The sequence below is a fragment of the Vipera berus genome (genome assembly GCF_964194415.1).
Source record: "Vipera berus genome assembly, chromosome: 1".
Classification (NCBI taxonomy): domain Eukaryota; kingdom Metazoa; phylum Chordata; class Lepidosauria; order Squamata; family Viperidae; genus Vipera; species Vipera berus.
The window spans coordinates 57,814,531-57,827,811 of NC_138202.1; the positions used below are offsets into that span (position 1 = coordinate 57,814,531).

A 13,281-nucleotide genomic window follows, 5' to 3' on the forward strand; every position below is an offset into this window, starting at 1 on the left:
AACATTAGGACAGTACCAAACTTTTAAAAGAGATATTTTGCAAAGCAAAACAGAACAGAAATCCTCCTCAAAGCATTAAAGCCAAAGAGTATATCAAAGGTTTTGACACACTGGTTTCAAAGTCTTTCCCCAACTGTGTGTTTATGTGTGTATAACTAGATAACACTTCTGGGTCCACCGGCAGAATGAAGCAGTTATGCACACATATGGGAAAGCCTTCAAAACAGTGATGTTGAATCTTTTGCATGATGTGGCTGCTTTAACATTTCAAGTAGTACTTCGCTTGCATCAGTGTATTTTGCAAATTTCCTCTTTATGCTGCCATATATTGATAAAAAGAGAAAGGTCTGTCCACATCATCAGTTTCCTACTTACCTCCATTTTTTTCCATACAATTTCATTATTCTCTTGATGTTGTATATCTTCCATCAGTTGCTGTATTAAAGCTGATTTCTTTGTGAAAGTCATTTCATTTTTATCAGAAACCTGACATATTGATGGCTTTTGTGGCCTATCTTCTAGATACCTTTTCATGCTAGATGAGAATGTGCAAAGTTCTTCGTCAGAAAGGATATCACTAAGAGGGCCCGATTCAATGCTGTCTCCTACTGAGGATATGATATCACTTGACGAACTTGGTGAAATTCTACCTAATCTTTTGTGCTTCTTTTTGACCTGATAGTTTGGGTAAAGCTCTGAGTCTGAATTCATTTCAGATAGTTCCCAGTCATCAATATTTTGAATAGTTTCTCCTGGAGATTTCTGTGGAAGCAATTTTGTCAAATTTTCTAATTTCAAAGCTAATACTTCTGTCTGTTTGAGATGGGATGGGAGAGCTAAGTATTCATCAGAACCATACCAGGCATTACCTATTTTACCATCTGTGCTGGCATTATTTGGTGAAGATGAGTGGGTCTTTTCACTCTTGTTTCTTTGAAGAAGAGGGAAGGGAGATATAAAAGGATCTGATCCAGCTGAAAAGCTACTGACGTGACTATTAGTGGGTGAACCAGATGGTTCTCCTTCACTGGCAGACTGACCATTCCGTTCTTCTTCCTTATAAGGCTCAGAAGAGGTTGATGTCATATCACTTTCTGTCCCTTCTATGGATTGCATGCTGCCAGAAGAGATTCCATTTTGTAAAGCCAGAACTCCTCTTTTGTTCACCTGATTGGTTGGTGCAGTATTTGATACCATTTCAGAAATCCTGCAGGATGCCACCTCCTCAGGAATGTCGTGTGACTTCTTGCACCTCAGCTTCTGCCTTTTAGCACTGTCACTTGACTTACCTAAAGCCATAGACTTTTCTTTGAAATGATTTTGAATTGCAAACTTGAGCTCACTTATGTTGTGTAAACAATCACACGATTGACTTATAGCAGAAGGGGAATTATTGTATGCTGTTTGTAGTGCTAGGCAAAGCTTAGATCGGTCTGGTGGCTCTAGCAGTGAAGGTGTGCTCTTACTGATCTCTGTCTTAATCAAAGAGAACTGATTTTTTATATCATCAACTACAATATCTGTTTTAAATATGTCTTCTTTGAGAAACAAACCCCTCTTGGGCAAGGTGGGCTGTGTGGGTGAATCCTCATTGTAGTCACAACCATCTTGTATTGATCTCTTGGGAGTTGAGTTTTCACTGTGAGGGTGATGATCGGCTTTTGCACCACTGGCGGGCACTGGGTTTGGCTCCTGTTTTATTGTTTCCAAGACCTTCTTGTGGCCAAATGAGACAGCCGAATCCTCAGAAGCTACTTTACAAAAGGGTAAGTGCTCAAAAAGATGAGTGAGTGAAAGTTCAGCAGATATAGTTGATGGTTCTTTGCAACTTTGGCCTTCCCCCTGCAGCTGATCTATTGACAAGGGTAAGTGGATTTCCTTTGTATTAATACTTTCAATGCATTTGGAAGCACCTGAATCTGTTGCTACATCCAGTAATCCCACATTTCTAGTAAGTTCTGGAAAGGCTTTGTCCATTTCACTACAGCTCCAAGACTCAAAAGATGTTATTTTAGCTGGACCGGAAGTCATGTCCCCAAGAGCACCAAGCAAATCTTCACTCGGGCTGTAGTCAGACAGTTCAAAGGCAGTAATTCCACAGTCTAGGGATAAATAATTTTGAGAGCATTTGATAGTTAGCTGTCCTGAGTCATCCACTTCTGTTAAAGAATCAAGACGGTCCTGTAACAAAATCAAAAGAGAAAAAACAGTTGTGCTTATGATTTTTAAAATCTATAATGCTAAACCTTGCAAATTCAGAAACAGGAACAGTGGGAGGGGGGCTTTCACCTTGATCTTCAGAACATTACTGATCATAAAATTATCACATTGTTTTATAGATTTCACTGAAAATGGGTAACATTAATTCAGTAAATGAAGAATGCAATAATGGAAGAGATTGTCCAATTGTTGGCTAGCTTTAAACAATTGATGTAGAAGTGATGTGCTATGCCTGGGTAACACTGAATGGAATGCGAATGGCAAAAAGTTCATGAACCAATGTTTAATAGAGCCATATGCATTAAAGTCTGTACCTGATGGCATTTTATTATATTATTCTTATTTATTACTATCATGCAAGGAATACAAAATAATAATTAATTTGTTCAGAACTCAATATGTAACATGGGTTGGTTGTATATCCTTACAACTTCAGATAGTCAGGACATTATTTCTACTTTTTTGCATATATTGAATATTACAATGTTTTGATTTATTTCATAGTCTTTAAAAATCTCACTTTGTATTATTCAGTTGCCACTTAATTAAGCAAAAAGATAAGCTTCTATTTTCTGTTTTTTATCCTTTCTTTAGGCCAGGAACATGAGCTTAAAACTGGAAGAATTCTTGAATAAGCCTTTAATTTCTAAATGGATATTTTTTTAAAAAAAAATGTCTAATACACGTGGAAAGAATGTTTTAACTTTAATACTCTTTTGTCAGCAGTTTAAATTTTTAAAGACTGTAATCAAAGCAATGCAAATATTCTAAAATTTCTATAAAATTGCATAAAAATAGATTTGGAATTATAATAGATCACAAGCCACTATTTCTGTTAGTTTACATTGTTATGCAATTGCCATAATAGATTTGTATAATTTTTAGGATAGTTCCTAATTCATGTTCAAATCAAAGGCATACTAGGACATTATGATTATTAAACAAATATGTTGATATTTTTTAAGTTTTAGCAGTATAAAATACATTAGGAAAGAAATATAGAAGGTTGGAGAGAAATATTGTATTCCCTACATTTTCACATCAAAATTCCCCTGGTTAAAATATGTTTCTGGAGTAATATTGGAGACAAATATTGTACTCTATTTCCAACTTGTTCTTGTTTTTCTTTTGTGATAATGCAAACCTAACGAGCATCAAGGTTGACAGTGAAATAGTTGTCCTCCTGATATGTGCCATGACTTGGATCCTGTAACACTTTCCTGACCCTGCTTGTAACCCTGTGAATTGAGCAAGGAACAGGCTCCCCTTATTTTAGTACTTATCCCCTGCAACAGATCTATGAAATCTTTTCTGAAATTTGACACACGGCACTCATTTATTTACCACAGTGAATTGGAATTTCAGTCAAAATTAGACCTAAAGAAATGGTGGGTCATTAGGAACTGCAGGTGGGAAAAGAATGGATTCAGTTTCAGAATCAACCACTCGCTTCTAATCAGTTTCTAAAAAAAAACTATGAAGCGATTTATATTTTTATATTATTTAAATTGTAGTTGGCCAGAAGAAAAAGAACCAAACCAACAGTACTGACACATTCTTTGTAAATTAACCACATGTATAACTTAAGTCAAGCGAGAATTGTGAAGCCAAAATTTAGGTTTGTGCAGATCTTCTGTGCTGACAATTTATATTCAACAACAGGTTCTCAATTGCTGTGAGTAAATTAAGTATCTGGTAACACACATAGAAATGAGTGTTTGCCTGAAAATTGGATTAAAATTCAGATTAAATTCAGTACCCATCATGAAGCACTGGCATTAAGTTCCACTGTCATCTTACAGTCCCTATAGAATATTGGTCTGTCAGAGCCAGAACAGGGAAAAGTGAAAGACATTATATTTAGTGAATTAATTTCCAAGCATTTCTACAACAGGGCTCAATATTTTAAGAAACTGTTACCCTGTCATGCATAGGTCTTTGATGGCTTAGAAGGCAATGTCCATTTAAATACACGATTCAGTGTTTGTAATTTGTAGTGATCCATTAGATAAACATTGTCCACTCAAGGAACTAAAAACTCATCAGTTCATATATAATTCCAAGAATTAAGAACATAAGAAGTTACGATATTTTAGGCTAAGGTCCACTTTAATTCTGTATTGTTTCTCACAATGGCCAACCAAATGAAATTGGGTGCTTAGAAGCAGAAAAAGGAGATACCTGTCTTCTGCAGTTGTTCCCTTGCATATGCCTGCTAACCTAGAGCTAAGCTAGAGCAAGTATCAAGTCTTCACATCAAATAGCCTTAGATTAATCTGATCTTTGTACACGTATTCAAGTTAGCAGCTTTCCTCACACCAAGGGGCAATTAATTCTGCAAGCTGATTATGCTTTATGTGAAGATGTGCTACCTTTTATCTGCATTAAATCTTCATCCAATCAGCATTTGGACCATTTCACCCCAGTGCTTCCAGAGAGAGAGAACATTATCGTTTCTTATTTTATACACCTCAATATATGATCCTCTTGAACTGATTTTTTTTCAAGTTAAAGAGACCTGAACATTACAGTCTTTTCTCATAGAGAAGAAGTTTGAGTTTCCAGATTATTTTGGTTACCCTCATTTGCAGTTTTTTAAGGTCTATTATACCCCTTTACAAGCCATCAAGCCCTTATTTTGAAAACATACTGACATAAGATGGCCTAAGAAGAAAAGGAGTTTGTGTGTGTGTGTGTGTGTGTGTGTGTGTGTGTGTGTGTGTCTGTGTTTGTTTGTGTGTCTGTCTGATTCTGTGTCTATGTCTGTGTGAGTCTTCAAAAGAGCACTGTGCCCTGGGTATGCAGGAGCTGATGTGTATATGCTGACAAAAATAATAAAAAGTATTTTAAATTAAAGGACCAGATTTATAGAAGTCTTATGTAACAATGCGATTCCAGCTGTCTTTACACTGATGTTATGGTTTTTCAGCTGTTCATAGGAATAGCTCAAAAAATTTTTTGGGGTGGAAAAAAAGTTTATGGAACCAGTGAAATAGGGCAAAATCTAAATACTCCAAAATAATGTCTATCCATAGGACTGGAATGCAAGAATGTATGTGAAAGATATTCCACTTTTGAATAAATTACAACTTAAATGAGATTTATGACAGAGGTTGTTCAAGTTTCAAGAAAATCTTGCCTGTAATGAATGTGTGCATATTTGTGTAATCATGGGGAAAATATTACTTGTGGGTTAATACATTCCCTTAACAGTATTGTTAATGTGAACCTGTAAGCTTCCATTAAGGGAATCATTATGATTGATGTATCTACCTCTGTGTTAATCGTAGGGAATAAGCAATGCACTTAGCTATCTTTAGAGTTTAAGGTTACAATAGCTTTTTGCTTTTAGCTCTACAGTTATCTCTGAAACAGCCACATCAAATAAAATACATTTCATTTCACCTGGATCAGTCACTCTGAAGGAAGGACTATATGTAGTGTTAAGTTTTTGCTTTGTTAAAATGGACTGGTACTGGAGTTAGCTTAAGTAGCCTAAACCCAGAAGATTCTGCTGCAAACTGCTATACCAGTACTTGCTTTAATAGGGGCCTCAGTAGGCAAACAATTCTAGGACTTAGAATCCAGAAAGAAATTTCTTATATTTATTGGCCATACCTCTTTTGTTTCTTCTGTAAAAGCTTGCAAAATATCAGTTTGCCTGGTGTAATTTCCATTGGCATCTTGCAGTCCCTGAAGAATTCTCTCTCTTAGAACCAGGACAGAAACTCGAAGCTGATGCCAAAGAAACTGTACCGTGTGGATATCAACAATTACATTGACTGAGTAAGATAGAAGTTTCAGGGAAAATTCAGTCTCTAGAAGAGCATGGATTTGTTCAACATGATCAGAGATATCTTCACATATGTCCTGTGACAACAGAGAAAAGAAAATATTACCCACAACTATTTCAAATTCATTCATTTATTCATAACTATATATGCTTACACACACAAGTGAAAAAGCCTATTGAAGTCAATATAAAAGCTATATAAAAAGGTATAAAGATGGTGCACACAAGCACACAAACACACCGGTAGTGACTTAATATGCATGCACACACTGGTAGTAACTTAATATGCACATTAGATCAAAAGCTCATTTTTGATGTTTTATGAACTTCAGGAAAATTGTTATCATTTGCACTAATGGTAGATTGTACTGGACAGAATAACTGGCATCTTGATAAATCAATATCCGAACTCTAAGCAAATTATGTTTTAAATGCAGTGACCTGTCCTAAAAACCTGGAAATAGTATACCATCTCTTTTAAAATGTGTATATAGGTAGTTATGTTAATGAGAACTGATTGATTCTAATAGCAGTGAAAGATGCTTTAAGCATTGTAAATATAATTATAATCCTTTAGTAAATAATACTGTTGTTGTTTTTCAAAAATTGGTATTCTTTCTTGGAAAAAACATCACATTGTATATAAGAAAGCTTACATGATTCTGATATAAACTCATTTTGATTACTTCCAATTTTATGACATCCAGTGCTAAAGGTTGGCTGCTGAGACTGAGCTCTATAACAAGCAAAACAGCTAACAATAATATCAAGACAGGATAATTACAATAACTAGAATGATAATACGGAGGAATATGCACTGTCAAGATATCTAAATAGTTCATCAACAATGACAGAATGTAGTGTTTTTAGATTATATGTTAAGAACTAATTATATTTCTGTTCAGTGACCTTTCCTTCTGGCTCTGATCCTCCATCGAAAAATTAAATGCCTTCTAAATCTTCCCTCTAGGTAAGTCCTGCACCTAATACAAGCCATATTTGCATCATGTGTCATGTGTAAAAATTTACAAAGCATCACTGTTCTGTTTTTTTATATTTGTGAACATCTTGATTTTCTTAACTGAGGGCTTTGTACATTAATTTGTCTCAGCCAAACAAGAGCAGTGTTACTTAGATAATTTATGTGTATGCTACCAAATTTAATATTTCAATAAAAAATTAAAAGGATGTTAGTTTCTTTGAAACAATAAGGACATGTTTATTCATATTAATAAATATCATGTTTGCATATGTATTGAATATATCAATTATTTAGGTATTTGTATCAAATTATTTTAGACCAATTTCTCAAGTGATTACACTGAATATGAATAAGATATACAAGTCATTTTTCTGGCATCGATAGATATAGAGTCATTAAACCTTTTTCTTTGGTGTAGATAACAATGATAACATGAGTATAATTCCCATATTTATATTTTGCATGAAAATGTGTATGTCTGGAAATGTGTTTTTATGGAAAAAAATTAAGAATTCAGCACACTGTTTTGTAAATTTGAATCAAGTTTTTCAATTGCAGTGATAGATTTGAAACAAAAATGCTATCCTCAGTTCAAATGGGGCTGCTGTTTCATTTGACCAACTCTTGGACATCTTCACTTACTGCACATTCTCTTCTTGGAAACTTTTGGAATATTTGCATATAATATCTTTGGTTACTTGGACTCTTTTGGATTAAATGTAATAAGCATATTATTTCTAGAAAACGTGTTTTCATTCTTCTTCTCGGCTAATTTGACCTATGGGAGATTTTTTGAATATCTGTATATACATTAATACCTTTAGCTAAGTAGACTCTTTTGGGTGAAACATTTACTATATCTCCTAATTTGACCTATGGGATACTCCAGACCACAGAACTGATTAAAAATTATTTTATAGAAAATCAAAATTGCCTTTGATGCTTGGAAGAACAGACCACAGATTTTCAATGGTTTAACTTCTATCTAAGTGGGGTTTCCAGATGAAAGTCACGGGGAAGAGCAATAAAGCCTTTGACTGTAGATGGTATATTGTAGGGCACAGTACATGATATATCTCTGATAATATAAGTCATCCACTGATTTAGGTTGAGATACTATCAGTATGTAAATGGTATTCAGTGGTACCCTACCTGTCTAGGCTAAATTGCTGATTCTATGGAGGTCTTGAATCAGTATTTAGAAGTTATTAGGGACTAGATGGAGGAGGAGTTCTAGAAGATAAACATTTTGGCTGTCCTGAAATATGTTTTCCAATAAGAGGTGATATTCCTCTCCTTTGTCTCTATATACAGGTTGTACCAATGTCAGGCCTACAGACTATTATAAAAATTACATTTATAAATTATATTATAAAAATTACATTCAGTTGGTTGCTGTTTTCTTTATTTTATTATTTATTTATTTTTCAAATTGATACAGTTACCCATCTCACAAAACAAGTGACTCTGGGTGGAGTACAACCAAGTTAAAAAAACAACAGTACACAAATGACAATTATTAAAAACACTTTCAAAATTATAAAAATGAAGCTAAAAAGATTAATAATGGGTAAAGGGATATCAATAACAATGGAGCCACCTCAACAAACACTTCCTTACTCATTCGATACATGACTTTTGAACATTCCTAACTCCAATAATATATTCCTTGAGAAAAATTAATAAGATATATTGTCTTGATTTTTGATATACGGTAACCTGGATTTATATGAGCAGCAGGAATCTGCTTACTATCTGCAGATCCCCAGAAAGATGGTCCAGGATCACAGAGGGCATCCAATATTCAAATGCTCACGTTCGTCTCTCGAACGCGTTCCTTCTTCAGTTGCTGATTTCCTTTCTTCAAACCTGTTTCAGTTGTTCTTTTTATACAGTAAGGTAATGTAGCTTACATAATCCCAGCTGTGGAAAAGGGAGGTTTGCTGTTTGAATAGATTCATACATGGCACTACCACTTAGTTTATTTAGTGTTGGTTTTGGTTGTTTTAGTTCATGCATCATAGGTAAAGGTAAAGGTTCCCCCGCGCATGCGTGCTAGTCGTTTCCGACTCTAGGGGCCGGTGCTCATCTCCGTTTCAAAGCCGAAGAGCCAGCGCTTGTCCGAGGACGTCTCTGTGGTCATGTGGCTGGCATGACTAGACGCCAAAGGCGCACGGAACGCTGTTACCTTCCCACCGTAGTGGTCCCTATTTTTCTACTTGCATTTTTACATGCTTTCGAACTGCTAGGTTGGCAGAAGCTGGGACGAGTAACAGGCGCTCACTCTGTTACGCGGCACTCGGGATTCGACCCGCCAAACTGCCGACCTTCTGATCGACAAGCTCAGCGTCCTAACCCACTGAGCCACCGCGTCCCTTGCATCATACTAAGTCATAAAGTATAATATAAAGAAAAAATGTTGGTTGGCTTCCAACCCACTGCAGGTGAAGAACATCAGAGTAGATAAGGATGGCACAGATCATGACAGCATGCCAGACAAAGCAGGAATGGAATCTTAGCAGGTAAACAACAATGGAAGGATTATCAGATACTATTGGGCAATTAGGAAGATATATTAGGCAAGACAGACAACTCTTACTGCCATTGTGTATTAAGTCTTCAAGATAATTAGAATTAGGTTTTCATGTAAATAACAAGTAAATCCTCATGTGGTATACAGAGCACAAAACTAGGTTCATGCAAAGAAAACTGAGCAAACTATATTACTAATTTTGACCACTGATTACCTTTTAATTTTTTAAATAAAAACATGTGGTTTAAGAAATCTAGCCATCAATCGTTAGCAGAAATTCTGTCCCCATGTTGTTATCTTTTGTTCAAAATCCAGCAATCAGATAGAAATCCCAGGACTGAAAAATACTTCCTTTGCTAACAAATTACCGGTATGCCCACTTTATACCAGTTGCCTGAGTAAACAAATTGTTTTTTTTTAAAAAAAACATAATTTATCCAGCACAAATTTACAAAACTATGGATTTAATTTTGAGCTGTAGTTTATACAGAACCACTTAGAGCTATGGAATTTCTCAATACATTAAAGCCTGTCTCCTCTATTGTACCAACTATCCACTTAACCCAGTCTAGGTAACAGCTGAACCAATAATTTACAGCTGCTACTATCTATCAGAAAAACCCTGTGCCAACTTCAAAAAACTCTAGTATATAAAGACTGTTCCAACAAAAACGTGAACACTGACAAACTCTATTTACTTGGAAGTTACTCCAAGTGAATTCAACAGTCTTATTTTCAGGAATGAAAATATGGATTCATAATATCTACTCAGGTCTATTTGTTTTTAATCACACATTTTTTAAAAAAACATAAGTACTAATGGAGGGTTGGCTTTTTGGGTTTTTGTTTTAATTATTCCAACAATGCAGCCATATACAGCATACAAAATCTAATAGAAAATAACAAGTTCCAGGACTTCATAATTACAGTATAAGAGTGTCGCAAGTAAATGTATGGCTTTATGTTCCTAATCCTTAAATCTTCTGCAAAAAATAGAGACTTACACATTTCATAAGACATGCTTACGTGCAAAACATATTTTAAGCATGTCTGCCTTAATTAATTTTATTTAACATTATAATTGTTTGCAATAGTGGCAAATATCTGTAGCTCGGGTTTAGGATGAGGGTGAAGGTTCATTCTCCCACCTTGGGGGTTGGTTTCCAAACGTTTCATTACCAGGCTTGGTAACATCTTCAGCAGAGTTTGGGGGATGTCAGTGTCAGTGTTCATCTGTTTATAAGGGCTTCATGTGGTCAATAGGTCTTCTGATGGGTCAGATGTGGGTGTGTCAAGTGAGGGTCTTGTGATGGGTCTTGTGATGGGGAGGTTACATCAGGGAGGAGGGTCATTGGAAGGTGAATTGCTGGTTGGGAAGGGCTTGCCTGGGTTGGTTGAGGGTCAGTGCTATCTCTTGTTAGCTGTGTGGATTTGGATTTGATTTGGATTCTGAGGAGTTCATAGGCTAGTTGTAGGTCAATATGTTTGTTGATGGAATTGCTTGTGGAGTGCCAGGCTTTGATGAACTCACGAGGGTGGTGGATGGTAGTGTAGCTGGTGATTTTTGTGTTGCTCCAATCAAACTGGTGCTGTTTGGTATTAGTGTGGGTAGAGATTAAGGATTTGGGAATGTGGTATTTGAGTACCAGCCAGTGTTCTTGGATCCTGGTTTTTAATTGACATGATGTTTGTCCCATGTAGAATTGGTTGCAGTTGTTACAATTTTAGACTTTTTGTTCCCTTTTTGGCTTATCAATTGCCCTTTTGCGCAGTATGTAGATGTTGTTTATGTCTATGTGTCTACTGATGGCCCATTTGTCAGAGTGCCAGGCTTCCAGAAATTCTCTAGCATTTTTGGAGTAGTTTGATCTAGGATGGTCGCAGATTCAGCTATGGTTAAATCTGCTCATATATTGTAAAATTAAAGAGTTTTCATGTGTTCTGACTTGGTCTTCATGGATGTATTCTGTTATTCTTCTGCCTATTTGTCCAATGCAATGGCTATTGCAGTCTACAACACTGTATGTTGTAGATGAGTCCTGATTTTTCCTCTGGGACTGCTGGGTCTTTTGGTTTATGTATCATGTTTTGGAGGGCCTTAATTGGTTTGTGTGCTATGCTGAGGCCATGTGGCTGGAGTAGTCAATTGGTGGTTTCCGAGATGTTATTGATGTATGGCAATGTTACAGCTTGTGTTGATTGGGTTGAGTGGTCAGACACTTTTTGATGAAGTTGTTTCCAAAAAAAATATGCTTGGAGATTAGGGAACATAATTAGGGGGTAAGGGTTTGTGGGTGGGGTTAAATTGTAGCTTTTTATTACTGTATCCTTCCTGGAGTCACCATGAGGTGGGCAGCCATATACATTTGTTTAATAAATCAATTAATTAAATAATTATACTCAGCAGTTCTGGAAATTGAGAAAAGCTGATTTAAATAAACTGTTACCAAAATGTCTGCTTGCATGTAGTTGAGAAAGAGATTAAATAAAATATTTATCACACAGTGAGCATGATCATACTGTAAGAGAGACTGAACAAAAATTATAAATTTTAGAATTTCAGTTGATATATCTTAGTTGATATATTATTGTTTTGAAAGGACAGCCATTGTACGTGCAGTTCTGGCAAGCAGACTCTTCTAAGATTTCTTTACTACTAAATCCAACAGAAACTAGATAGGAATTCACTCCATGTCAGCTGCCCCTGGAGGAAATGTGCCAAGTTGATGGAATGAAAGATATTTCCGGGTGAGACAACTATGGCCTTGAAATAATGAGGGTTCAAGTAACAAACAGAAAATAAAAACCCAAATAACTAAATGGAATTCGCCATTAAGATGTGTGTGTGTGTGTGCGTGCGCGCGCGCACGCTTGTATGTGTGTGTGTGTGTGTGTGTGTGTGTGTGTGAGAGAGAGAGAGAGAGAGAGAGCAATCTGAATTTAACTCTGTTGGGGAAAGAAGACTTTTAATCAAGCTGAGTTATTTATAACTGAGTGAATATTAATCCTGCAGGGTTTCTAAGGTCTGGAGTGAAAGAGGGGAAAATATGCTCCGTGTAAAATCTGATTATTTCTAAATTCCACAGTCACTGCAATTTCAAATGTCACATACTATCTGGTAATGCCTTTTCTTTGGATTTTCCCCCCCAACCAAATCCACATTATTTTTCTTGTCAGGTTCTGAAACTAAAGAAAAATAAATTTATTTCCCTTTCTGTACTTGCTGTACAAGTAGTCCTCAACTTACAACCATTTCTTTAGTGGCCATTTGACGTTACAATGGCACTGAAAAAATTATTTGTGACTGGTTTTCTCACTTATGACTGTTGCCTCATCCCCATGGTCACATGATCCAAATTCGGGTGCTTGGCAACTGGCATGTATTTATGACAGTTGCACTGTCCTGGGTTCATATGATTACCATTTGTAACCTTCCCAGTTAGTTTCTGACAAGTAAAGTCAATGGGGGAAGCCAGAGCTGCTTAACAACCGCATGATTCACTAACTGCAGTGATTTGCTTAACAACTATGGTAAAAATATCGTAAAATGGGTCTCAACCTACTTAACAACTAACCTTCTCAGCAATGGAAATTTTAGCCTCAATTGTGATTATAAGTCAAGGAAGAATATGTCATGTCATGTCATATCATGTCATGTCATGTCATGTCATGTCATGTCATGTCATGTCATAGCATAGCATAGCATAGCATAGCATAGCATAGCATAGCATAGCATAGCATAGCATAGCATAG

At 35.9% G+C, this 13,281-nt stretch overlaps 1 protein-coding gene across 1 annotated transcript in view; it reads right to left on the bottom strand.

Annotated features, from left to right (window-relative positions):
• AKAP6 (A-kinase anchoring protein 6) overlaps positions 1-13,281 on the bottom strand; it is a gene marked incomplete at its 5' end in the record, with an annotated part of 235,359 nt that overhangs the window by 199,441 nt on the left and 22,637 nt on the right. The window contains 2 exons of the mRNA XM_081319843.1: positions 376-2,181; positions 5,824-6,090. Of these exons, the coding sequence (XP_081175969.1) occupies positions 376-2,181; positions 5,824-6,090 (2,073 nt within the window). The remainder of the gene's footprint in view (positions 1-375; positions 2,182-5,823; positions 6,091-13,281) is intronic.